A 27,077-nucleotide genomic window follows, 5' to 3' on the forward strand; every position below is an offset into this window, starting at 1 on the left:
TCTCCCCCCGCCCCCCATCTTACGGGGGGTTGACACAGAATCCTCTCTGGGTTTTCTCAAGGTGTTTTGTGTGTCAAGCAGGTAAACTCCCTGTCTTGCGTGAACTTTTCCCCCCTTACCTAACTTCTAGGTCATGTGGAAGGCGTCATCCACCCTAGTTGCCCTTCTTCGGGATTTTAGTTCAGGGAATTGGAAAAACAATAAAAAATCATGCAATTCATTTCATTTTTTAAAGAGATTTTTAAATGTTTATTTATTTTAAGGCTTATTTATTTTGAGAGAGAGAGAGAGAGAGAGAGAGAGAGAGAGAGAGAGAGAGAGAGAATCCCAAGCAGGCTTCTTGCTGTCAGTGCAAAGCCAGATGTAGGGCTCCATTTCCCGAACCGGGAGGCCATAACCTGAGCCCAAGTGGGGACACTTAACCAACTGAGCCACCCAGGCACACCAATTTGTTTCTTTCTTTAGCCCTGCTACAACAGTGACACCATTACATTCACCACAGTTGCTACTTTAACACAAGCTTGCGTGCTTACCACGTGGTTGGGAGTCCTACCCTAATCCAGACAACTTTTAAATTATCTTAATTTTTTGTAATTTGTCAACCACCTAAGAGTTGCAGTTCTGTTTTCATAAGATTAGTTAATGGAGGCTTGCAAGCACTGTTCTAAGTGCTTACCATATGCTAATTTATTTTCTGCTAACTGTGCCTTGAGGTAGCTGCTTCATTTTTTTTTTTTAAGAGGAGACAGCTCAGGCTCAGAGAGGTTAATTAACTTGTTGGAGGTCACACAGCTAAGTAGTGGACCCAGGATCAACCTAGGTTCTACCCTGTCTTCAGAAAGAGGATGTAAAAATGGGTAGGGAATTCCCTTCCCCAAATGTAGTTGTAGATTTCTCTATTCAAGTAAAGAAGCTCCTTCTCTTGAGAATATTTTTTCTGGGCAAGCACTATAGTGAGGAGGACGTGTGTTTTAGTGTACCGATAGATGTCAGCACATTCTGAACTTGAATTCTTTCTGGAAGAGCCAGTTGGTAAGATGCTAAATCCCAATTATTCTAGATTACTAATGCTTGATATTTGGCTTTTTGGCCAAATCAAGATTTTAACGTTTTTAAACTACCTCATAGAGTAATAGGTAGGATAGTTGTGGGCAATGTAGCCAGAATAAGAAAAGAAAAAACGCATTTGAAGAGCTGTTATCAAGACCTTTGGAGTTGAATGACTTCTGGTTCCAGATTCCCCGCTGTTTGTGCACATAAGACTTGATTGTAAAAAAAAAGGGGGGGGGGGCAGTCTGGGTGGCTCAGTTGGTTAAGCGTCAGACTTCGGCTGGGGTCATGATCTCACGGTCCATGAGTTGGAGCCCTGTGTCCGGCTCTGTGCGGACAGCTCAGACTGGAGCCTCCTTTGGATTCTGTGTCTCCCTCTCTCATGCCTCCGCTCATGCTCTGTCTCTATGTCTCAAAAATAAATGTTAAAAAAAAAATTTTTTTTAAGAAAAAAGGCTTGATTTTAGTTGAAAACAGGAGCAAGTGGAAGTTGCCTCTTTTTTTTTTTTTTTTTATCAGGTGGATCCTTAAAACTGACGGCCATTTTGAACCCCGACTCTTACTAAATCTTGTGTTCCAAACCCTGGATCTTGGATAGGTTACTGTCTCAGTGGCTGCTCTTTCTTGATTGCTGCCTGGGACGAGTGGCCAAGGCCAGATATGCGAGTTTTGGCTAATCTCTAATTTTATCAAGCTTTTCAAACGTTTGAAACCGGGAAAGATACTTAAAACTTGTGCTGATAGTATTTTGGATTGGGGCTTATCCACAACCGATTCTACTCTTTAGGAATCATCCATTGGAAACTACCCTCACAGACCCTAGATCTTGGCTTCACAGTTCACAAATGCGGAGAGGTAGTTTTGGCTTGTTATTTTAGCTGGTTGCCTCTTTTTGGTCCCGTAATTGCTCTCTCTGCAGAGGCAGTGAATGGAGAATTCTCCCTAAGGTCAGCGTTTAATTAATTGCCTCGCTCTGCTGCTATAGTATTCCAGGCATCGATCCTACTATTAAAATTGCCTGGAGGTTGCCAGCACGTCGGATTCGGTCTTGCAGGGATTGCCCGGAGTCATTGAGTTGAGAGGAGGGAGGCGCCTTGTGCAGTTTACTATCTCGGTGGGCGGTGGCCCGAGGCGCGGGACCTATCCGGTGACTAGATTGGGCCTTGCCCCTGTCCATCATCGCGAGGCTCTCCGCGCCCACTGTTTTGCCCTGAGATTTGGAAACTGAGCACCGCCTATGGGAAAGGGGGAAGTGAGGGGCGGTGAGGGTAAACGTTGTGTGTGTTCCCCCATTTATTGGATGGCTGCTGTGTCAGTCATACTCTGCCCACTCCCGTTGGCTGGAAGGCTCCAGGCAGGTAGCGTGGACGCGGCGCTGCCCCCTCCCGAGCTGCGATCCGGGCGCGTGACGTCTCAGACATTTGTTGTTGGGGTTTGGGCCTCATTAATTATTCATCAGGTACTTGAAAGGGCTTCAGTGATTGGTGGCTAGGAGGCCTGGTCGATTGTTTCTTAGCTAGAGATACGTGTCACTCTTTACGCGGCTGGAGAAGTTTCGCATAAATTATCCAATGAGGGGCAGGGCGGGGCAACGCATAAATTAGGCAAATGCGCCGAGGAGGGAGGGGAGGCCGGCTACGAATTAGCCTAAGTTATTAAAGATGGCGGCGGAGCGGAGTCGCTCCCCGATGGACTCGCCGGTCCCGGCCTCTATGTTCGCCCCCGAGCCCAGTTCGCCGGGGGCGGCCAGGGCCGCGGCGGCTGCCGCCCGGCTCCACGGCGGCTTCGACTCGGACTGCAGCGAGGACGGCGAGGCGCTCAACGGCGAGCCGGAGCTGGACCTCACCAGCAAGGTAGGCCTGGGCGCCGGCGGCGGCGCTGAGGGGGACAGGGCGGTGGGCCGAGCCGTCTCCGGGACAACGGTGATGGCGCCGGCGGGGGCGGGAGGGGCCGGGCCAAGCCCGCCCACCTGCCGGTGCGGGACGCGCCTGGAGCTCCCGGCCGAGGGCGAGGGGGTGGCCCCCGAGGGCCGCGCACCGCCGTCCTCCCCCGGCGGCGCCTACCCGGCCTCCCGCCGTCGGGCTCCCGCCCAGATCGCTGCCCCCCGGCTCGGCCACGTGGAACGGGGGCGCCCGCAGCGCCCCGCGCGGTTGCGGTCCCGGTCCCGCTCCCGCTCCCGCTCCCGCTCCCGGAGCGGTGCCGCCTCCCCCGAGACGGCAGCCGAGAGTCGGAGGTGGCTGGCGCAGGGGGAGCGGCGGCGCGGGAGGATCAGGTAGCCCCGCCAGGAGCAGGAAGGCCGCCGGGGCTCTGCCTGGTGTCGGGAAAGGAGACCGAAAGTAGTTGCTCGGTCGGAGGGAGGGTTGTCCGAGGAATTCCTGCTCGACGAACCAAAACTGAAAGATGGGCAGGACCCGTAATCTCGCCACCCCGGGAGTGGAACCTCATCCTGTATGAATGGAATCATGAAGGGCCTTTTAAATCGGGGTTTCTGAGCTTGGGAGAAGGTAGGCGGGAATCAAGGGCTCGGCTTCTGCTTGGCATTGTGCGAATGAAGCAGTAAGTGTAAGACGCGACTGGTGTTTTGAAGGTGCTTAAACGTTAATAAAGGAGAGAATGCCAATCTGGGAGTCAGGGCTGGGTTCCCTTTCCTGCCCTGCCACTTAAAAAGGCTCTGTGACCTTGGGAAAGTTTCTTAACCTCTCAGTTCTATAGCTACATCATTTATAAGTCCAAGTATGTTGTAAAAATGAGAAAGGTATTCGACGTGTTAAAAAACAAAACAAAACAGAACAGGCCCAGGATGGAGTCACTTGCCCCCAGAACGGCAAAACTTAGTTGCAGCTTCAACCTCTCCCAGGAGTGAAATTTCTTGGTCAGTGCTAGTGAGGTAATCTGCCTGACAAGATCCCCCCTGCTTTTCCCAAAGAGAAGGTAACCTTGCCTGAAACGGATCCTTTCTTTTCTTGCCCTAATAACCTTGTCTCCCCTCATTTCTGCCTGTAAAATCTTTCCTTTCTGTACAGCTACATGGAGCTCCTTTCTCCTTGCTGGATAGGATGCTGCCTGATTCATGAATGTAGAATAAAGCCAATGAGATCTTTAAAGTTACTTGATTGAATTTTGTCTCTTTAACAGACCCCTAGTATAGCGCCCGATACATACTACTCAGTAAATGTTTGAAGGGAACTGAACAACTGGTAATTCCCTGTGCAGATTAAATAGCAGCGGGTGGAAGACAGAACATCAATGCCACCTCCTACCTGTTGCTGGATAGTTACAATGAAACGTGTTTGTCGAGCCTTGAAAACATTCGTGCCTTGTCAAAGTCTGGTGGCAAAACTGCATGCAACTTGACCCAAGCCGGAGAGAAGTTCCCTTGCAACCTAAGCAACCAAGTTTCAACTGTTTTCTCTCCCTCTAGTCTCAGCTGCCTACCTAGAAACCAGCTATCTGCCTTCTTTAACAGTTTTCTTGTCTGCTGTCTCCACTACCGTAATGAGAATAGCCAAGCTCAGAGAGAGGGATGGCCAGAGGCAATGTGTGAGGCCATGGGCTTGAAGCAAAAGACCCAGGCAGCACCCAGGTTGACAAGTACAAGCCCTAATGAGTCAACTCAGGAAGTTGTAAGAAATGCACTTGCTTCAGAAGCAGATGAGTCGGGTGTCAGTTCATGGTCAAGGTGCTGAAGAATCCTGAAGACACAGGGTGGGAACGTGCAAGGCAGAGTTGCAAAGAGAGTAGTACCGTCATTTCCTGACCAACTCATTTAATGTTCCGGGATAGGCAGGTGTTACTTCATTGCAGAGCTGGGGAAGTCCTTCTCACTGTTGTGAACTTGAGAAGCCGTAGGTCTGTAAATTTTGATGATATTGAAAAGAAAAACTGACAATGTGGAGAGGGAGAAGGGATGTGTTGATTCCTGAGGAAAAGACTAGAAGCTATAAGTGTATACGCTTGCTACAGTGAACTACGGAGACCAAAAGTTCTGAGAGCTTTCAGAGGGAGAAATGATCAGTGAACTGTAGTGGCTAGTTTCATCTGAGAAGGTTTTCCCACAGGGCTGATTGGGCGAAGGAAACGAATTCCCACTTACTGAGCCGTGGACTAGGTGTTTTTACATGTTATCTTACTTGGTCTTTGTAGTGGCCTTAGGATTCAGGTAGTATAATCCCTATTTGTAGATTGAAAACTGAGACTCAGAGGTTAAGTTCTTTGTCCAAGGTCACACACAAGCGGTCAGAGAATGGAATCTGACATACCTCTTGCTAAATGGCCTCCCCAAATAAGCAGTGTATATTTTCACGTTATTGACAGAAATTTGCAGAATGATGGCGCTAACTACCCGCCTTACTGGTAATGGGTGTTTTGTTGCTGGAGATGAGTCTTGCGGCAGTTTTTGCTGCTGATTCTAAATAATCAAGATCTTGCCAAGGCGAGATGGAACCGAATTCTTTGGTTACTGTGAGAACCAGTGGCCTAGGGTGGCGGGAATGGCAGGGTAGGAGCTCTCTGTCCGGTGAACTGCAAAGTGCAGGTAGCAGACTTTGGCACGTAGGTTACAAAGCACGGCTCCTGAATGCCTCCCCACAGTGCCCCATTGTCAGTCGTGGTGGGTCCTTGCCCCTCCTGTCAAGCAGCAGGAAGCAGGCTGCTCACACCCTTTTGTCTGCAGGTTGTGGCTGGACATCCTCATTTTAGTACATCATAGAACTCAATTCCTAAAAGGCTAAGGCTCAAAGGCTATTTCAAGGGAGGCAGAGAGGACATGAGGGGGGCCGCGTAGTTATTTCAGATCGAGATGCTGTGGGGTTCAATCAGGGTCTTTGGTCAGGCTGCTGATCTACCTTGGCTGTGGTGCTCTTGTAGTAAGTGTGGTCTTAAGGCTGTTGGTTTCTCTTCTAGCTGGTTCTAGTGAGCCCTACATCAGAGCAGTATGACAGCCTACTTCGGCAGATGTGGGAGAGGATGGACGAGGGATGCGGAGAGACCATATATGTCATTGGGCAGGGATCAGGTGAGCATAGTTTTCCTTTCGCTTTATTTTTAAAAAATTATTTAGAGCACATTGTCCTTCTTTTATCAACTTCCTGGTCCTGTGTCGGCTGCAGTGATTCTTTAGTGTCTGCACAACTGTTTGGGAGGACATAAAAGGACAAAGCGGTGATGCTAACTCCCACCTTAGTGATCATAATATGCTTGATGTCAAAGATTCACTGTCCAGGCGGTTCTACAGATGCTTCCTTGCTGTCTCCAGTACCCTCAATTTGCATAAAGGGAAAGCACAAAGCGAGGAAACTTCTTATCCCAGGTAACAGAGCAAGTCACAGTGAGGCCTACGGTTAAGTCTTCCTTGGGCAGCTCTAGGCCCTTCCCTCTTTAGGCCCGGTTTACGGATCCCATTGCTGTTATTACCTGTTTTGCAGAGAACCTTCGTGATTCTTCTTGACGTCTTCAAGAAAAGGACACCCAGCGTTCCTCCCTTTGGCAAGACCGCCTTGCCTCAGACCACACTGACCATTCGCTGTGGTTAGCTGTGATAACAGAAGTCTTCTTTTTCTCCCTGTGAGATCCTGTCAGACGTGTAGCCTTGTTACCATTCCGGAAGGGGCTGATCAATGTCCTCCAGCCTGCTTGTTCCATTGTAATGGGGCCCACTGTTTTAGAGGAGGGCAGTCCTCTAAATTTTATCTTGGGCTTTCCCCCCGCCCCCCTTTGGTCACTCCTAGGGATACCCTACCTCAGAGGTACTTTGTGTGGATAAGTTAGGTATTAAAAAATATTCCCTCGATACAAGGCCTACTTACTCTTGCTTCATTATGACATTATTTTTGCTGAAATGGCAGCTGGGCTTGTTAACAATTATGAATTTAGCCTGGACCAGAACTTGGCTCTGTCGTCTTCACAGGAAGCCCTGGTAGGCCTTGATGCGTCATTAAAGGAACAGTTCTTTGCTGAATGCAGGCTTTGCAAAGGCAGGTAATAATTCTTTTTAGTCAGAGATGGAGAAAAACTCAAAGTCATTCTTTAGCTATTTGACTAGAAGATCTGTTAAGTATCTTCTAAGGGCTTGATACTGTTGCAAAGTACTTTTGGATACTTATAAACTGGCCTCTGCCCCGGGAAGAAAGATAGTATATACATAGATAACCTGAGCAGAAAATATTTGGAAATGCCGCAAGACTGACGTATGGAAGAAGGGTTTGATCTCCAAATACTGCTGTGCTTTCCTTTGAAATGTCTCTCCTATCCGTCCCTTCCATTCCATCTTTGCTGCTACCTTCCCAGTTTCGGGTCTTATCACTTTAAAGAAAGCATGGTCAGAGAGGTAGACACACTGAGAGGTTGCCTGACAAGACGGGGAGGGGGTTGGTCAGCACTGGCAAGTGCTAAAGACAGCAAGGAGAGTCAGGTTCAGAAAGAGCCATTCTATTTGGTGACCAGGGGTTTGTTGGTAGACTTTTAAAAGCTTTTGTTCAGGTGCACATCTGTCCTGCTGTATTAGGATGAGCCACTCTCAGGCCACTTCACGCTTGTAGAATTGAAGAAACCATATCTAGACCAATTTTGACAAGCGTCGGGACTGTTCTTTGATGGTCTGTATTCTTAGGACCCTGCCCTTCCCCGCCCCCTCCCCCCCCCCCCATCATTACCATGCCTTGGCAACTCACAACTAATTAACCCTCCAGTGGCAAAGCATAAGATGTTCAGTATTCATTATTACATCTACACACCCAAGCATTATCTTTGCATCCACCAATTGGATGCTGTTAGATTCAGTGACTCCTTCCTACTGGAATTCTTTAGAGGTAGAAAGAGAGCATAACTAGTTAAACAAGTTGAACATCAAATAGAGGACTAAACCAGATGCAAGGCCCCCAGAGGTCAGCTTCATTACCGGCTTCCTGTGCTTTACTTCTGTTTATCACTTCCTTCGTCTGTAAAATGGAGTTGATGGCACACTTCCCCACCCTACCTCAGAGATATTTTGTGTGGGTAAGTTAGATGTTAAAAAGTTCTAGGCAGAGTAACATGTTCATTAAGTATACGTTCCTAATTGTAAAAGGAGGCGGTCTCACCTGGTAGTAGATCTCCATTTGCCTACTGGCTCTTTTCCTTGTCTTCAAATGGGGTTGATAATAGAATCTGTCCCGTGGGTCATGGCGAAGATTAACACTTGACTATAGTATCACAGAAATGTTACCTAGTATTAATCATGGCAGTAATAATTTTTTAAAGATTCCAGGTTAGAGTTGATTTACCAGGAGATTTTTTTTCAAGAAGAACTTTGTTCATTTTTCATATTAAGTCATGGCTTTCTAAGAACCAGCTCCTGTATTAAAAGTTCAGGGAAATAGGAGGAGTGTCAGGTCTCTGGGGGCAGTCAGCAAGGGCTTCAAAGAGGAGGTGCCCCTTGAAACGATACTAAAGGGTGAGTAGGAGTTTTCCAGGTTAAATGGAGGCAGTAGTGAGTGAGCTGAGAAAGCCACATGCACAGAGGCACAGAGGCATTGGTGATTGTGGAATAGTTGGTGGACCAAAAGTGATTCTGTAAAGTGGGAGCATAGAATGTGAGGTTGGGAGTATCAGGAGGGTAGGCTGGACAGATCAGCAGGGCCCACGTCTTGATGGTTTTTGAACGCCACATCAAGGAATTAAGACTTTTATCCTAAAAGCACGTTGAGGAGAGTGCATACAGAAAAGGTAAGCCAGATGGCAGGACAGAAATCTGATTAGGTCTGGGCATGGCTAAATATGTGGCCTTAAGTAATTGGACCTCTACAGTTTTTCTCCTTGGCCTTTGTCTCCACTCCTACAGAATGAGGAATGCGGTGCACGCTGGAGAAGGGTAATGTGACTAGGGGCATTCGCTGGGAGGTCTGGATAGACAAGGTGACGTTCGTGATTGCCCCTTGGTGTGAAACAGGACCTGGAAGCATTTTGTTGTACCAGAAGCAGGGAAGGTTGGATAGAATTTGGGAGTCTGGCTAGAATGGCAAGGTTAGCAGGCTTTCTCTTAGGAACACTTTCAGTAAGCCCTTCTCTAACCTAGAAGATTTCTAGAGCTAAGTAGGCTGAGGGAACTCCTCAGCCCAACCAATCCCTCTGTATTCTTTTCTTTTCTTTTTTTTTTTTTTTTTTTTTTTTTTTTTTTTTGCATTTTGTAAACATTTGAGGACTTGATGGAGGAAAAGCACCCTCATGGGGCATCCAGGGAATGTTTGAGATACCCTGTCCTCAAGATCCTTGTATATAGTGGGGGAAGACATGCATCCAGAACCCTATTCCACAAGGGGGGTAGTGTGTGGTGTGCTGATGTGCTTTCTAGGATGGGAAATACGTAAGCAAAGGAATAGATCTGAAGAAGTGTAGGGAACAAGGAGGGATGGTAACTGAGCCACTTGCGTTGGGACGAAACAGGAGGAGGTGTGGGATAAATGCGGGAGACCTTGAAGAAATTGGAACCGGTTGCTACTGGACTGGGGGAGCCCGAGGGTTTGACTTGGAAGTAACAACGCCAGAACTGTGCCTGGATTAGGAGCTTAAGCTTGTGTGTATGCAGGATGGGTTGCAGGGAATAAAGCCGGGATGTGCTACGACCAGCTAGGGGTCTTGTAGTGTTTGAGGTGGAACAGGGCCTGAATTGGGCTGGTGGCACTGGATTGGCAACAGGAGAGCAGGGACAAGGACAGAAGGGCGAGGCGTAAAGCTAGAATCAGGACTGGAGGGATGAGTGTTGAGCCTGGGTGACTGGAAAGGTAGTGTTGCCATCAGAAGTAGGGAAGGCAAGGGAGGAACTGGCCGGGCACGAAGAGGAACCCTGGCCAGAGGAAAAGGCTCTACGTTTGGAATCAGAAAACCCAAACGCCCACGGCCCCTTGGCTGTCTACCAGCTCTGAGACCTCTCCGGGTTCTGTTTATCCCATTGCTAAATGGGAACAGTAATGCTTACCCCATAGGATTGCACGGAGGACTAAAGTGCTTTACTAGCAGTGTTCGTTTTTGTGCTGTGGTTTAAAAAGGGGTGTGGAGTGGTTGAGTTTAGATGCCGGGCTTCTAAGAGTTCTCACCCATGCAACTGGAAATCCAGTCTGGAGCTCTTCGAAGAGGACAGTGCTAGAAATGAGTGTTTTTGTCGTTTACAAAGTGACGGTTGGAGCCATAGGATGAGATGGCCAAGGGAAATAAATGTTCAGAGGCTAGAGAAGAGGACCACTGAGAGAGGAGGGAGCCAGACAGAGGGTAGAGAGGTAAATCAGAAGAGTTCAGGCAATAGGCAGGCAGCATGGGAGGGAAGTGCTTCGGGAAGCAAAGGTAGGGTAGCCAGCAGTGTCCAGTGTTGTAGGGGGTCAAGTAAAGGGCATTAGATGAGTGGTTGAAGGCCATTAATGACTTGAAAATTAATTTCTTCTAGAGTCCTCAGAAATACAGTCAGCAGGTGTGATCACTCCCTTGAGATGCTTGGTGGTAGAAGGGAAGAGGGGGTGGGAAAAGGCAGTGTAAAGTCTTTGAGAGGCAGTAGAAGAGAAGGGGTTGGGCACATGCTGGGGCATTAGCCTGGGGAAGGGGCAGAGGCACTCACTCTCTGAGACCCAGAGGCTGGAGGAAAAGCCGACGAGCTCTTGTGGGAGGAATTGAACGGTCCCAAGTTGAAAGCACCTCGCGGGGATCACCTTACAGTAGACGCTCAGGTGATCTGGTTGATGGCCCATGTCTTTCCGTGGACCCGCCTCCTCATTCTGAGCTCAGACTCCTTTTTTCCGGCTCCTTGCTGGATGTTTCACCTGAGCCACCTCAGTTAAAAATCTATCCCTGAAATCATTCTTCAGTTCTCTCCCAATTTTCCTTTGCCTCCTGTCCTCATCATTTCTTGCTTGGGTTATTAGAATTAGCTCCTAACCGGGCTCCCCCTCTCTGGTCTCTCCCTTGCCAGTGCACACTCTCTGTTGCTGCTCAAGACCTCTTTCTAGCCCACAGTGAATCTGATCGTGTTACACCCCTGCCGAAACTCCCAAAGCTTCCCACTGCCTGGTACATAATGTGTTTGGCTGCCGTCTGGTGTCTGTCTGCTCTTAACGGCTCTCACCCCTTATAATAGGGTCTCTCACCACTTGACATCCTGCTCCCCAACACACCAAGCTGCTTATTGGTCCTTGAATGTGCCGTGATCTGCCGTGCTCCATGCTTTGCTCCTCTGCCTAGGATGTTTTTACTCCTTTCTCCGTAGGCCCATTTTTCATACTTGGAGACCCAGCGTGGACTCGGCATCCTGCAGAGCTGTCCTCAGCTTCCCTAGGCTGTGCTAGTTGCTTACACTTTACATTCCCTTTGTTTTTATTTTTGGGACAGAGAGAGACAGAGCATGAACGGGGGAGGGGCAGAGAGAAAGGGAGACACAGAATCGGAAACAGACTCCAGGCTCTGAGCCATCAGCCCAGAGCCCGACGCGGGGCTCGAACTCACGGACCGCGAGATCGTGACTTGGCTGAAGTCGGACGCTTAACCGACTGCGCCACCCAGGCGCCCAACTTTACATTCCCTTTGTATAATTCTATAGTAAAGCACTCAAGTTGTATTGCAATTAATTAATTTTCTGTCTCTCCCGCTGGGCTGTGAGCTCGCCGAGGGCACCTGTACTCCCAGTACCCAGCATGAGACTTGGCATAAAACCTTGGAGAGTCTTAGTGATTACTGTTGAATGAATTAACGAATACCCTGCTTCAAGGGGAAGCCCGCGGCACTATTATTTATTAACTCTGTGTGTGCCCAAGTTTTTGAAAAGTGTCAGAGAGAGCGGTGTTGTTCTCCAGTGCCTGGGGTCGGTGGGGGGGGGGGGGTGCGGTTTGGTGGGGGTGGCTGAACGGCTGACTTGTTGGCAGGCTGATGTCTGGGCTCTTGTCACCAGATGGGACTGAGTATGGACTGAGTGAAGCTGACATGGAGGCCTCCTACGCCACAGTGAAGAGCATGGCGGAACAGATAGAGGCTGATGTCATCCTCCTGCGGGAACGCCAAGAAGCGGGGGGCCGTGTGCGTGATTACCTGGTCCGGAAACGAGTAGGAGACAATGACTTCCTGGAGGTCAGGTGAGGAGGCCTTCGGAACAGTTCAGGGGTTCTGAACCCCTGCGTGACCCTGCGGTCTAGGGCTTCACGGAGAGCAGTGATTGAACCTCTGGCACTTGACACTCCTTCCCTTTCTGAGGCCAGGAAAGAGTGTCCAGAGATATGATAGCTCCGTTTCCTGCTTCTGTACTTCCCCCTCCCTAAATATTTCCGTTTGGTAAGAGTGGAGGCCAGCCATCCATTTGTGGCCATTGTGTGGGCTGCCTTTTCTTAACCGACTGAGCCACCCAGGCACCCTTTTCTTATCTGAGGCTACGTTGTCTCATCTAATCAACCTGTGAGGCTGAAAACCAGGATATTGGAGGGGAGCACTTTGTGCCTCTGCCGGCGTGGGGCTCCTGTCTGGCAGCTTTGAGGAAGCTAGTGGACGTCAAGAGAGAAGGCCATCGTGACGGGAGTCTAGTTCCTCCGAAATAATTCTTTCTACTCTGGAGGCTGTGCTTCCAGGGACGTTCCCAATGTGCTCAGCCACGAGTGGGGGGGAGCAGTGGGCTGCGGAGGCTCAGGGGCAGTGTGTCCTTAGAGATCCAGGTACTCGGGTTCACTTTGCTTACCCACTAACTCTCACAAGGATGTGTGGGTTCGTGTATGTGCAGGGTAGCAGTGGTAGGCAACGTGGATGCCGGCAAAAGCACGCTTTTGGGGGTCCTGACCCACGGGGAGCTGGACAACGGCCGAGGCTTTGCCCGCCAGAAACTCTTCCGCCACAAACATGAGATTGAATCTGGTCGCACCAGCAGCGTGGGCAACGACATCCTGGGCTTTGACAGTGAAGGCAATGTGGTAAATAAGCCAGACAGCCATGGTGGCAGCCTGGAATGGACAAAGATTTGTGAGAAATCCACCAAGGTCATTACCTTCATCGACTTGGCTGGCCATGAGAAGTACCTGAAGACCACTGTCTTTGGCATGACAGGTCATTTGCCGGACTTCTGCATGCTCATGGTAAGTGGGAAGCACTCCTGAGGAGGGGAGGCTCCAGCTGGGTTGTTTGGGAGGTGGTGATGCGCGAGTGCTAGAGATTGTTCTGCGACAGAGGCCTGTTGATTCGGGGCTTTGACACTGGGTAAGGATGACACATTTTACAGGGTTGCCTGGTCCCCTGAGTGCTGTGGTCTTGTACCTTGGTGGTGTACGCACCTCGATCTCTCCCCCTGGTGCCGGTTGCAGACCTGTTTTATTTTTCAAAGAGGCATAGAGGAGGGTTTCTCCTGGGGCTCACTTACCACCTTCAGAAATGTTTTCCCGTGGCGGGGTTAGGCTGCTTTGCGGAGGTGATACTAGGTGGCACCCCCAGAGACGAGACGAACCTGGGAAGAAATGGAAGAGAGCACAGACGGCAGTCAAGAGGGGCCCGGGAGGTCACCTCTGTCAAAGCCTGGGAGGAGAGGCTCCCGTGTGCCTGGCACCGTTCCTGGGGCCTGAAGGATACGGGGCCACCCCGGGCTCCTGTAGAGCTTACAGTCCAGCGAGTAGTTTTTTTTGGCAGCTCATCAAAATATAGATCAACTGAAAAGGAAAGGGAGCAGAGGCTTCTGTGTTGGATCATGTTGCAAAGTTTCCATTTGGGTCCCACTGGTTTTCTTCCCTGGACAGCGTGTGGGAGTCTGTGAGGCCCACTGCCTTGCACACAGCTTCACAGCTTCCACAGAGAGCACAAGTGAGCAAGTTTTCCTTTGGCAAGTGCTTCTCAAAGCCCTTCCCCATTTCCTGGTTCCTCCAGCTGCCTGTATTAATAAGTGTAGTAGACACAAGCATCTGTGGAGAGCATAATTGATCAAGTTGCCCCACAGACACAGGTTCTCAGGCAAATTCTCCCCAAACTGGAGAGTAAAGAAGCAGAGCATATGTGTGAACACTCTTGGTTGGTCTCTACCCAAGGTTCTTGGGATCTCATTAAATCGGGATCTCCCGTATCCTTGAGCATTTCAGGGGCCACCACCAACTTTGGGCTAAGAAAAACTTCCACAAGAAGGGGTTTCAGAGGGAGAGCCATAGGGCGTATTTGGGGGAATTGCTGGGTTTGTGTTAAGAAAGGTGTAGAAACCAGTGTAAAGTAGGCATTTTTCTAACTAAGTATAGGGAACAAGGGCAATTAAAGGAAACACCTTCACCCTAGATGAAATGTTATACATTATCTGACTTTTAGGCTATAATCCAAATATTAAAAATTTCTGTAGAAAACATGAAATCATCATGGCTCCATGATAATAAATTTCCGGGGGGGGGGGGGAAGGAGTCTATAAAATATATAGACAACAGAGCGATAGAGCATTCTCTTATCCCAGCTGGAAAGAATGCAAACAAGTCTGGGTTGGATAGGAAAGGTGGTTGGAAGAAACGGGAAGAATTAGAAGGAAGAGAGAGGAGGAGTCTTGGTGTGAGCAGAAGGGAACATGGCAGAGGACGTCTGTGTCAGTGGGATAGCGGCTCACCTGTGAAGTGCGATCAAATGAAGGGCATCGCTTGAAACCGTTCTGGAATGTAAGGGGCACCTGGGTGGCTCAGTCGGTTAAGCATCCAACTCTTGATTTCGGCTCAGGTCATGATCTCACGGTTAGTGAGTTCGAGCCCCATGGTCGGGCTCAGCGCTAACAGCTCGGAGCCTGCTTGGAATTCTCTCTCCCCCTCTCTTTCCCCCTACCCCACTTGTGCTTCTCTCTCTCAAAATAAATAAATAAACTTTAAAACATTTTAAAAAGGGAAGAAACCGTTCTGGAATGTATTAAACGCTATGTAAATATGTTACGACAATATTTATTTTGAGAGAGCGAGCGAGTGAGCAAGAGCAAGCATGTGCGCAGGAGCAGGGGAAGGGCAGAGAGAGAGGGAGAGAGAATCCCAGGCAGGCTCTGTGCCTTCAGCACACAGGCTGACACAGGGCTCGATCTCAGAACCCGTGAGATCATGACATGAGCCAAAATCAAGAGTCAGACATTCAACAGACTGAGCCACCCAGGTGCCCCGTCGTAACAGCTTGAATTCAACTTTAGTAAGTTTTAGTAAGTAGCGCATTCTTATGGCACAAAGACAAAAAGACACCAAAATGCTTCTACTGAAATGTCTCCCTTCCTCCTCTGTCCCGTTTCCTCTCCAGGGCAACCAGTATTTCCAGTTTCGTATGTAGTCTCCAGAGATATTTTGTAATCATACCAGCAAATGCGGATGTATTCTCTCCCTCCAATTTCAGACAGTCAGGAAGGTTGAAGGAATAGTACCGCGAACACCATCGACCCGCTGCTCGGATTCAACAATCATTAACATTTTGCTGTGTTCATCTGTGTTTGTGATGGATGCATATGTGTGTTTTTGTTGTTTTGGTTGAACCATTTGAAAGATTATAGGCATTGTGACTCTTGACCCCCACATACTTTAGCACACAGCTCCTAAAAGTAAGGACTGTCTCCTACTGTTACTGTAGCTGGGAAGATGCACATGAGTTCCCTAATACCCTCCAATATCTAGGCTCTAAGTGTTTATATTATCTCAGATGTTCCCCAAGTTTCTTAAAGCTGCTTTTTTCAAACCCTGATCCATTCTACACCCTTTTAACGGTAGCATGCTACCTACACCTTGCCTTTTTTTTCCTCTTAAAAACATGTCTTAGAGATTAACCCATGTCAGTAGATAGGAGTCTCTCTTTCTTCTGGATAGCATGCTTGGTATGCTTTGTATGGCACACTTGTACATGTGCCCTAGTTTATTTGGGCAGCCTTTATGGTGATATTTTAAAACGTTTATTGTTACGGGAAGGACCAGTAGCAATAACAACAGCTGCCATTGCCTGAACACCTCATTGGTGCCAGGTGTATTGGATCTCTGACGTATGTTATGACACTTGAACCTTAACAGGCCCTCTAAAGTGGGTGTCATTACTGCTCCATTTTATAGACCAGGAAACTGGAGGCCAGTGATGTTAAACTGAATGTATCCTTGATGGCTCTAGACGGTTGTTTTCCCAGACTGTCTGAGTTTGTCTTTTTTATCGTTTCCAAGTCTCCTCTGATTTGGATAGCCTACATCGTTAAATCAGAGGTCAAAGCCATTGGTGCCTAGCCCAGCTTCCATCTACAGCTATTTGGTTTCCGGCCCAAGACTTCTGCCCCATGTGTCCTGTTCTGATGGAGGCCTCAGAGATGGGAGCTCTCTCTTACCCCAGCCTTCTTTGAGCCCCTGTGCTCACCCTTACTCTGTCTCCCTTGTCCTGACCGTTCCTTCTGTGTTGGGGCAGGTGGGGAGCAATGCTGGCATCGTGGGGATGACCAAGGAACATCTGGGCCTGGCATTGGCACTCAATGTGCCTGTCTTTGTGGTGGTCACCAAGATTGACATGTGTCCTGCCAACATCCTACAAGGTAAGTGAAGCTTGCAGCTAGCAGCAGTCTCTCTGTTTGGGGCTGTCGCCCACTGTGGCTCCTTGGTGGTGCTGCCAGGGCTTCAGCCCAGAATCTTTTGCTTTTTTCCCTTGTGCTCAGACCTTGGTCTGAATTTCTGTCAACCCGGAATCTTCTGCTTCCTCCTTTGTTTAGCTCTTGGTCTGAGCACACCCTCGAATTATGCCCTGCTCTTTGTTCCTTCTGGTTCCAAATATAGGATTCTTGAGATCCCTGATCTGGCACCTCTTTTCAGCTGGCCATAGGGCCAGGGCCTTGGCTTTTAGCATCTAAACAGGGGATATCTATGGAGACATTTGGGCAGAGGGTCCGATTGCCTTCTATCACCAAAGGCTTCAGAACAGCCTCACATTTCTTCCTCTCTGCTACAGACGGTAGATGAGAAGTAGAGAGGTGTCCTTTTGGAATGCCTCATAAGGGCTTCTGTGGATGTGTAAATGTCTTAGAGGTCCTTTGTCAGATGAATTTTTATCGAGGAAGCAGAACATTCTGAGAACATTGGCTTTGTCGTGGCTTACAGGATGTGGGTCTTTTAGAGACTCGGGAGAAATCTGACCGGTTTCAGACTTGTAACCTTACCAGAGAGACCTTATCTATGCTCTTTTTAACTCTAGCAAGCACCTACCCACCCCAGGTTTTGATCCTCCTTTTGCTTCTCCAGGGCTGCCATTTAACGCTGGTCTGTCCATCTGTCTCCTGCTTATGTCAGTAAGGAGTGGACCAGTCTTGCTCTGGAAGCCCGGCCAAAGAGAAAGCTGTGTCCCCCTAACTGTGTTCCATTTCACCCTTTAAGAAACCCTGAAGCTGTTACAGCGCCTGCTGAAGTCGCCAGGCTGCCGGAAGATCCCTGTGTTGGTACAGAGCAAGGACGATGTGATTGTTACGGCCTCCAACTTCAGCTCTGAGAGGTAAATGGGTAGTGAGCACTCACTTCTGGGCAGGCATAGAGATTGGATGGACTAGAAGATTCTGAACTCAGTACAGCTTCTCCCAGCCGGGCAGTGTTGCCCAGAAGTTCTGTCAGGCAACCCATATTCTGAGGTGCTGGCCTTGCTGAGGTTGGAATCTCAGCTGAGGCTTCAGTGTCTTCTTACCTGTGAAATGGGAATAATATTCCCTTCTCCATGGCGTTCTCATAAGTGTTGGAAATGATGTATGTAAAGCACTTAGCCCTGTGTCTGGCTGCTGTGTGATACAAACGCAGCCATTTTTATAACTTATTATTAATTAAAAAAATTTTTTTTCAATGTTGATTTATTTTAAAAAAAAATTTTTTTTTTCAACGTTTATTTATTTTTGGGACAGAGAGAGACAGAGCATGAACAGGGGAGGGGCAGAGAGAGAGGGAGACACAGAATCGGAAACAGGCTCCAGGCTCCGAGCCATCAGCCCAGAGCCCGACGCGGGGCTCGAACTCACGGACCGCGAGATCGTGACCTGGCTGAAGTCGGACGCTTAACCGACTGCGCCACCCAGGCGCCCCGTCAATGTTGATTTATTTTTGAGAGAGAGACAGAGTGTGAGTGGGGGAGGACCAGAGAGAGAGGGAGACACAGAATCCGAAGCAGGCTCCAGGCTCTGAGCTGTTAGCACAGAGCCCGATGCAGGGCTCGAACTCACGAACCGCGAGATCACGACCTGAGCTGAAGTCGGACGTTTACCGACTGAGCCACCCAGGCGCCCCTTATTATTAATTTTTTATACTGTTGTCCCCCAAAAGCTGTCTCATCACAGATCAGTTTTGGCATTTACTTATTAGTGTATCCTTTGATTCCATAAACATTTATTGGATGTTTGCTCTGTGCCAGGTTCTTCATCCGGGCATTGAGGATTCACAGTTAACTCAGGCACAGTCTTTGTCCTCAGGGTGGTCACCTCCTTGGTCAGAGAGCTACTCTCTTGATAATAGTGAACTTTGTTAAGTTTGCTCCTTTTCCCAGAGTCTGGGGGCTGCTTAGGAGCCATCGCCTCCTGGCTTGGTCTGTAGTACAGAACCCAGAGCAGCCTGGCATTTTGGTCTAAGGCTGTGCCCTGATGCTGTCTTCAGTACCACCAGGCGGCCAGCAGAGGGGGTATGTTTCAGCTGGCCCCATTTCATTTCATTTCATTTCATTTCATTTCATTTCATTTCATTTCATTTCATTTCATTCTGAGCGCCTCTTCTGTGCAGGTGTTATTCTAGAAGCTATGGAGACTATATAATTCCCAATCTTGAAAACTCTGATTAACCCTGGATAGGAGACAGAGAGCCTATTGTAATGACTGATGGAAACTGAGATGTAGTCACATGTAACAGACACAAAAAGTTTTCCAAGAGCTGGCAGGAGTCAAGAGTGCCCATCTGGGAAGGGTTTCCTGGAAAAATCTGCATTGGAGATGGGCTCTGAAGGATGAGAGGGTTTTTTAGTTGGGTAAAAGGGAAGAAATTCAGGCAGGAGGATCAGAGTGAAGATACACACGGGGAGCAAAAAAGTATTAGGCTTTCGGGAGAAGCAAAGGTTCTCTGGTCTGGCTGGCAGACAGGAATTTGAGGGAAATAAACCTGCCGACATGCTGGAAAGAGGGAATTCAGGCTGTCTCCTCTGCAGCAGAAAGGCAGGTAAGAATTTTAAACAAGTATGTGTGTGCTTTAGGAAGAAGAGGCAGTCATACGAGCCCCAAATAGAGCAGTGGTGGAAGGACAGGGACGAGGGGACAGATTTCAGAGAGAAAACTGAGTGAGAGAAGAAGGCCTTAGAGCAGGTCTGGCCAGCCCTTGGAAGGCCAGGGCAGAGGCGCAGAGCCCTAGGAGGCCGGGGGCCCTTAGCAAGCAGCACGTGCTTACCTTTCCCACCCTATCACCCAGGAGCTGGCCATCTGAGCTCCTTTGTCTTTCTCCACCCTCCACTTAGGATGTGCCCGATATTCCAGATCTCCAACGTCACAGGTGAGAACCTAGATCTGCTGAAGATGTTCCTCAACCTCCTCTCCCCCCGCACCAGCTACCGAGAGGAAGAGCCCGCTGAGTTTCAGATTGACGACACTTACTCTGTCCCAGTGAGTGGCTTCTGGTGGACCGAGCGGCGCGGGAGACTGGGTGGGCACTTCCTACAGGGGCATCAGGACAGGTATACGCTGGGGAGGGTCTGAGTGGGCATAGACTTACTGGGCCTTGGCCTTCTCTGCAGGGTGTGGGGACAGTCGTGTCGGGGACAACACTGAGAGGCCTGATCAAGCTGAATGACACACTGCTGCTGGGCCCAGATCCCCTGGGTAACTTCCTGTCCATTGCTGTCAAATCAATCCACCGCAAGCGCATGCCTGTCAAGGAGGTGCGGGGGGGCCAGACGGCCTCCTTTGCGCTGAAGAAGGTGAGTGTCTAGAATGTGAAGAACAGCCCCCTCGGGTTCCGTTACGCTAGGCTCAAGGCCATCTGCAGTTGTCCTGGCTGCTCAGTAAGGCAGGGATTACTGACCTCACTTTTACAGGTGAGAAAACGGGGGCTCAGGGAGCCCAAGTGACTTACCTAGGATCACACAACTAGTAAGTGCTATAGCCAGGACTTGAACCCAGGCCTACCTGCCTCCTAAGCTCTGTTCCCCCTTCTAGTGCCTGAGGAGGGTCCCCCAAACTCAGTGGTGAGGTCAGAAAGACACTTCCCTCCTATGCAGGTGGTCCCACTGCAAAGGGCCATTGGGATCCATGCCAGATCCTCCTCCCATTCAACCTTCCATCCCTCAGGACTTGGGATGAATGCTAGCTATAGGGTCACCTGCCTTCCCTGCCAACCAAATTAACCAATGGAATGGGATTTCCTTACTCCCTCCAGCCGTCATCATGCTCACCCTGTCTCTGACATCTGCACACTCGCCTGCCTGTGCCCTCTCACCTCCACTTAATTCTTATTCATCCATCAAGGCCCAGCTGAAATGCCACTTCCTGTGTGAAGCCTTTCCTGACACAAGCACTCCTCCCCGCCCCCGCTGCCCCGCAGAGCAGTGTTTAAGCTTCCCATATAGCACTTAAGCCGGCCTTGTATTGTCCACCTGGAAGGCCTGTGGTCCAGTGCAGTAAGAAGGCAAGGCTGAGCTGGGGTGGTCTTCGTTCCCAGAGGGGACGCCTGGTCCTCTGGGACCAGGGGATAGAATCCTGGGCATCATTATCCCTGAGGTCTGGGATTCCCTCTTTCTTTCAGATCAAGCGCTCGTCCATCCGCAAGGGCATGGTGATGGTTTCCCCACGCTTGAATCCCCAAGCATCCTGGGAGTTTGAGGCCGAGATCCTTGTCCTCCACCACCCCACCACGATCAGTCCACGCTACCAGGCCATGGGTAGGTGTCTAAGGGCACTGCCAGCCCAGGAGGCCCTCTGCTCTAACTCCCTCAACAAAGTGTTAACAACTCCCCAAACCCCAGAGTCAGGTCTCCATCCTGTTTAGTGATGCCTTCCCCTCTGTTCTGCCCACAAGCCGCAGGGTTTAATCAGTTCCTGCATACATTAGCTGAGTGCCGATTCTCTGTCGGGCTCTGGAGACCCGGACTTGCCCTCAAGAGCCTCACACTCACTCCTTTAGCAAACGTCGGCCTGTTATGTGCCAGGCAGTGTTGCCAAGGTGCCAGGAACAAAGAGATGGGCAAACTCTGCTGTCAAGAGGCCAACAGTCTAGAGAAGGTACACACGCAAACAGAGTGCCCTGTATTTGGGGACCAAGACTGTGGGTCCGGGGACAGGTGGGGTCTGACAGTGTGCAGCAGGAGCAGACCAAAGAGCGGACCTCCAGCTCACTTGGCCACACGCGGTCCCCTGAGGCCTGTAGCTAGCCACAGCTCAAGCGTGTGCCGTGCTCTTTCTCCTGCCTGGGGGCCACTGAGCAGCTGAGTCCTATCCTGACCTCCTGGCTCTTTTGACAGTTCACTGCGGGAGCATCCGGCAGACGGCCACCATTCTGAGCATGGACAAGGACTGTCTGCGCACCGGGGACAAGGCCACCGTGCACTTCCGCTTCATCAAGACCCCTGAGTACCTGCACATAGACCAGCGGCTGGTGTTTCGGGAAGGCCGCACCAAGGCCGTGGGCACCATCACCAAGGTATGGCCGGGAGGACCTCTTTGCCCAGTCCCAGGGAGTCCTGGGGACCATCCCATTCTCAGACTGAGCACAACAGGAGAAGCCCTGCAGAATCCTGCTAACTGCCAGGGACAGAGACACTAGTTCCTGCCTTGGGAGAGGTGAAACAGTGCTCAGGTGTGGCCTCGGTGCCATGTTCTCTCTTTCCCGAGAGGTGTCTCTGGGCCTTCTGCCTCCCTGGGCTTTGGTGGTGACTGTGGAGGAGAGGAGGTGGGGTTGATGCCTGGCTGTCCTACCTAGGAAACAGAGGTAGGAAAGTGTCTGGTCCTAGCTACGGTCGGCCTCCGAGGTGCCAGGCATAGGCTCCAGTGGCCTGGCGGGGGTGGGGGGGGGGCACCCTGACGGCAGTGGGTCAGGATATAGTGACTGTTGGACAGCTAGGGTGCCTGGGCTTGAGCTGTTTCTGTGTCGTGGAGCCCACTTCATGCCCTCTGCAGGCTTCACCCGTGTTCTTGGGTAGGGGCAGTTGATAGAGTGGTTTGATTCTTGCTCTAAACAGCCTGTGTGAGATCTTGGGATCCACCTCAGGCTGGCCTTGCCTCCAGAACGGCCTTTCTCAGGCTCATCCAGGCAATTCCAAGGGCTGTACTGTGGGTGGCAGATCGTCTCTTTGAAGGCTGCTTGCCTCTGGGGCTGGCTGAGAGTGGCAGAAGCTGCCAGCACGTGCCATAGTGCCCTTGGGGGTGTAGCCAGGCCTCCTCCCTGCTTTGAGATTGAACTTAGACCACAAGGGAAGGCTTTAAATCAGTCTCTCCTGGGTGGGAGCTCTTAAGATTCATGAAAGCCACACTCCAGATGTTTCCAGGTGCTGAGGCATTCAGGTGGTTTCTTTGGGAGGCCTGAAGTTAAAGCCTGCCCCAGGCTCTTGTCACAGGGGCAGCAGGAGATTCAGTTGATTCCCTGAGGAGTTCAGCCAGCTTAGCAAGGAAGAGAGCCTCAGGTTGGGTTCACAAGGTTCTGGGCAGGCTGGACCCCAGCTAGGAGCGAGGCTAGGTGGGAGGTTGACAAGATTCACAGTGGTCTGCGGGAAGAGCAGCTGGGGCAGGGGCTAGGATAGAGCCACTCTGGGCTGGGCTGAGGCAGGCAAGACGTCAGCCTGGGTTGGAGCAGCCCCGAGACACTGAGTGGGAATGAAGACCTCCCTTCATCCGGCTGCCGCTGTCACGGCCTCCCTACCGCCCACCTCGCCCAGGGCTAGCCAGGCCAGGGAGGGGGAGGTCCCTGGGGGCGGAGGCACAGGGCCTGGGCAGCGGAGCTGACGTCACTGCCTGCAGCTCCGGCCCCATCCTCAACTCCTTGACTCCTGCAGCTCCTCCAGACCACCAACAACTCCCCGATGAATTCGAAGCCCCAGCAGATTAAAATGCAGTCAACAAAAAAGGGCCCCCTGGCCAAGCGAGAAGAGGGAGGCCCGTCTGGAGGGCCAGCAGTAGGGGCACCCCCGCCTGGAGATGAAGCTTGCTCTCTAGGGACGGTGCAGCCGGCTTTGTCCAGCGGTCTCCAGGCACAGGTGAGTGGACTTCTCGGGCCAGTCTGGTCCCCTGACCACCTCAGGGTGGCAGTGGGAGGGTGGCTGTTCCTCTAGCCGGTGGGGGTGACAGGAGAGCTTCGGGCAGCCTGTGCTCAGCTGCCGTGTCTGCAGTTCATAGAAGGTGCCTCCCCTCCAGCTCTTGGCACGTGAGTGCTAAGTGTGTCTCTTGAGGCAGAGCGTTCTTCGAACACTGTAGAAAGCCCTGTAGAAAGCCCAGTTTAGTCGGTCCTGCTTAGCATTTGGTGTCAATAATCAGAATAGAAAATTGTCAGGGGTTCCCTCTCTGAGTAAGAGTGCTTGCGGTCTGTGTGTGTGGGGGGGGAGTGGGGTATGTCTGTGGTGGTCCAGAAGGTTGGAAAGGCCCTGCCTTAGAGGGTCGTCCTGCGTGGCAGGGGTGGAGTAGGTGGCCTTGGGCCCCGTGTCAGTGTGGTTGTCGCTCGGCATCTCCTGTTAGGTTTGTCCCCCAGTTCTGTCCCGTTCGCCCCCTCATATTGCTCCTTCCGGTGTCTTCTCCATCTGACCCCGCTTTGGAGAAGGAAGCTTCTGCTTGGACCTGTCCTTTCTGTTTTCTGTCCCACATTGAGCCTTTCTCTCCGTATCAGTGGGGGCAGGTGTTGGTTCCTGCTCTCTTTGTGCTTCTCAGAACGGCTCACTGTCGTCAAGTGTGACCTGCCCGCTGGGGAGGCAGGGTGGATGCCGGCTCCATCTGACAGAGAAGTGCTGTGCTCTAAGTCACGCAGTAGCTGACGGCTCGGGCTAGGCTGGGACCATACCGCCTGCTGGCTTTCCTCCCACCCCTCTTCCCGCTGCCTTGCCCCTGTGCCGCCCTGCCCTGCTCCCAGTGGGCCACTACTTTTCAAGCTCCTTCTTTCTCCCTTTCAGCCCAAGCCCAGCAGCGGGGGCCGGCGACGGGGGGGCCAGCGTCACAAAGTGAAGTCCCAGGGGGCCTGCGTGACTCCTGCCAGCGGCTGCTGAATCTCCCCTGGCCCACCCCCACCACCCAAGGGATCCTTGTACTCTGGCCACTGTGCCACCAGATGGGCCAGAGCAGCTCTGACCACCACCCGTCCTCCCCCAGGCCACAGCTGGAGCCTCACCATGCTCCCCCCACCCCCATTTTCCAGGGGGGTTGTAATTTATAAGCTGAGGAAGGTGGCCAGACTTCCGGAGGACTGACCATCATCTACCTTCTTCCCTGCCTTCTTCCTTACTCACATTTTTTGTATATCTGGGCCCTTAGTTTTTATTCTTTTTATTATCTCTCTCTCTCTAGTGTGTGTGTGGGTGTGGGTGTGGGTGTGTGGGTGGGTGGGTGGGTGGGTGTGTGGTGAAGAAGTGTAGCCAGTCAGGGCCCTGGCAGTCTTTCTCCTTTTATCCTCTGTGGCCACCAGCCTCCAGGAGCTGGCTGCCTGCCCATCTGTCCATCCGTCTGTGTGTTTCTGTGACAAACTTTAGGGGCTTTCAGAAGCTGAGGAGCACATCACTCCTCTGTGCTCACCCTCCTCCCCTGTGCTCACCCTCCTCCCCTGTGCTCATTCGTCTGTGCCCAGAGCCCTCTACAGAGCCGGACTCAGGGCTTAGGGGATTCATCAGTGTCTGCTGCTGCCCGAGCAGGGAGCCTTCCTTCTGGGACTAGGGGGATTTTAGCAGAATGGAGCGTGGTGGCCTCCTTTTTTCTCTCTCCTTTTTTACCCCCTTAAACCCAAAACCATGTTATGCCAAAAGCTCTTAAGTTGTAGCCTGTAGATGTGTGGAGGGGAGTGGCACTTGGATTGTAGGACCCTTCCTGCCCCTAACTCTGACCCTTGCCACTGACCCAAAGACGGCAGGTGGTTTTTTTTTTTCTCCTTGGAGACAATCCTGTTTGCCTGGCCAGGCCAGGGCAACTCCTGCTCTGCTGATTCTGCTGAGCTGAGGCTTTGGCCCTTGAACTTTAACTCTGCATCTTGTTGGGCCTGGGGGCACTGATGGCTGACCTGGACTCGCATCAACTCGCTCTGGGTCCTGCTCACCAGCACCTCCTATTGGTGGGGATGTGTTCCTCTGAGCCAGGCCTGGGCTACAACTCCTCTTCCCTACCACAGCCCCGCCGTGTTGCCCTAGCTGGCTGCTACAGGAGCACAACAGGGAGAGGTCTGAGCCCCAGTTTTGGAGGCCCCTGTGGGGGTGTGGGGAGGTTAGGTAGGGGGTTGTGAAAAAGATTCTTCCAGGCCCGGCACAGAGCATTAAGCCCTCTGGAAGATTCACCGCCTAGGGTCCTCCAGGCCAGAGATGGCCCTGTGGGGCCCAAACGAGCCTGGCCTGAGCTGCGGACAGAAGCCCTTGGTTTAGGGTGGACTGGTGGGTAGGGATATGTTCTTCTAACCAGGGCAGACACCCAGCTGGCTGGGTCCTTCCTCAGCCTTGCCTTCTTCCCATCCCAGCCCTCTCCATTCTTCTTGCTTCTGAACTGCTGGTCCCTCCCCCTCCCCTCCTTCCAACTATTTCTAGTTACCACTGACCCATGGCCATGGACTGACCGGACCGGCACAGAAAATAAAAGTTTGTTTCAAGTTGATGGTGTCATGTTCCCGGCCCAGGCCCTCCAGGTGGAGGTGCTGCCATGGGGAATGCTGGCTGTGCCTCTCTGGAGCCCCCAGCTGTGGAGCAGGGCGGGGTCAGGAGGAGCCCAGCTTCTCCTCTCGGGCATGTGTGGCTTCAAAACCCAGGCTCCTCTGCCAGCGGTGACAGGGGCCAAGCTGCCAATCTTCTCTGACCCTCAGTTTCCTCGTCTAGAGCAAGAGGTAAGCGCCTCTGTCACGGGGGTTGTGAGGATTCGGTGAGAGAACGTACGGTGAAGCTGTGATGTGCCCAGCACATGGGAGGTGCCCAGTGAACGGTCCCCGTGCTGCTTACCACTGCACCAGCTGCCAAGTCCATGTGGCGATAGGCAGGCTCGGAAGGAGAAACGTGGTGTTGACAAGTCTCTGTGATGTGGCTGTGCTGTTGGGTGTCTCCCTCACTTGTTTGATTTTGAAGCTACTAGATAGGAAAGAGGTGGTGTTCCATTTTTCCGGTTAGGAAACAAGCTCAGAGAGCAGTGCCTCCAGTGGGCACGTTCATTCCTGCACCGGCCCACGCCGCGGCCATCCGTAGGCAGCTGCTCTGCTCCTTGCCCTTTGGCCCCTGCCTGTTCCTCGGTGTGCTGTGTCCTTCTTGCTTTTTGACCTGGTTCTGCTTACAGGGGCCTCTGCCCGCTGGTGCCTTCGGAAGTGGAGGACTCTAGCATTGGGCAGCGCCCCCTGCTCGCTGTCCCCGTGGGAGGTGCTGTGGCGTCTGTGTTTCCACAGGGTTTCTCCAGGGTGGGACCTTGTTTTGCCTGAACTCTTTTGCCCCTAAGAGCATCACCGCTTTACTTTTGGAAGCTGTGGCCTCCACCCTGGCCTCTGTCCTCACTCAGGAGGTTGGTCTGGATCTGTGGTTGCCAGGCCCACACCTGCTGGCAGGGGCTGACTGAATACAATGTTTTACTGTCATTAACAGGGACTCCAAAGGTCCCCTACGGGTCTCAGCCCTACCAACTCTCACTTTGGAACAAAACACCAGCCCTTTTGTAGATGATAAAGAATAAAGTTGTTAACTGATCCTCTCGAATGGCCAATCCTGCCCTTTCTGTACGTGCAGCTAACATTTGTGGTGTCTTTAGTTCAGTTGGGACCCCTGTTCTGGCTTACTGGACAGAATAAGGTAACAGAATATGCCACGGCGCAGAGGGAAATGCAAGCTTGGGGATCACGGGGCGTGCCTTGGGGAAAACGGGGTGAGAGCTGCGCCCCTGAGGAGACAGTAGGACTTGGACGCGGGCAGGTGGGCAGAGGGCAGAGGGCACACGC

At 51.4% G+C, this 27,077-nt stretch overlaps 1 protein-coding gene across 1 annotated transcript; it reads left to right on the plus strand.

Moving 5' to 3' along the window:
* The first annotated feature begins 1,665 nt into the window (after positions 1 to 1,665).
* GTPBP1 (GTP binding protein 1) lies at positions 1,666 to 24,457 on the plus strand. The gene is made up of 12 exons (XM_030320650.1): positions 1,666 to 2,903; positions 5,953 to 6,064; positions 11,954 to 12,134; positions 12,770 to 13,118; positions 16,405 to 16,528; positions 17,361 to 17,475; positions 19,459 to 19,603; positions 19,735 to 19,917; positions 20,742 to 20,877; positions 21,457 to 21,635; positions 22,984 to 23,184; positions 24,088 to 24,457. The coding sequence occupies exons 1-12, from the start codon at positions 2,712 to 2,714 to the stop codon at positions 24,178 to 24,180; spliced, it is 2,010 nt and encodes a 669-aa protein (XP_030176510.1). The 5' UTR covers positions 1,666 to 2,711; the 3' UTR covers positions 24,181 to 24,457.
* The last annotated feature ends 2,620 nt before the right edge of the window (positions 24,458 to 27,077 follow it).

The sequence above is a fragment of the Lynx canadensis genome, chromosome B4, assembly GCF_007474595.2.
Source record: "Lynx canadensis isolate LIC74 chromosome B4, mLynCan4.pri.v2, whole genome shotgun sequence".
In the NCBI taxonomy this organism is placed as follows: Eukaryota; Metazoa; Chordata; class Mammalia; order Carnivora; family Felidae; genus Lynx; species Lynx canadensis.

Coding starts and splice junctions, on each gene's coding strand:
- GTPBP1 (XM_030320650.1), top strand. CDS start 2,712: ATGGCGGCGGAGCGGAGTCGCTCCCCGATGGACTCGCCGGTCCCGGCC. Junction 19,604..19,734: donor ACGACACTTACTCTGTCCCA/GTGAGTGGCTTC, acceptor CCTTCTCTGCAG/GGTGTGGGGACAGTCGTGTC. Junction 20,878..21,456: donor TCCACGCTACCAGGCCATGG/GTAGGTGTCTAA, acceptor CTCTTTTGACAG/TTCACTGCGGGAGCATCCGG.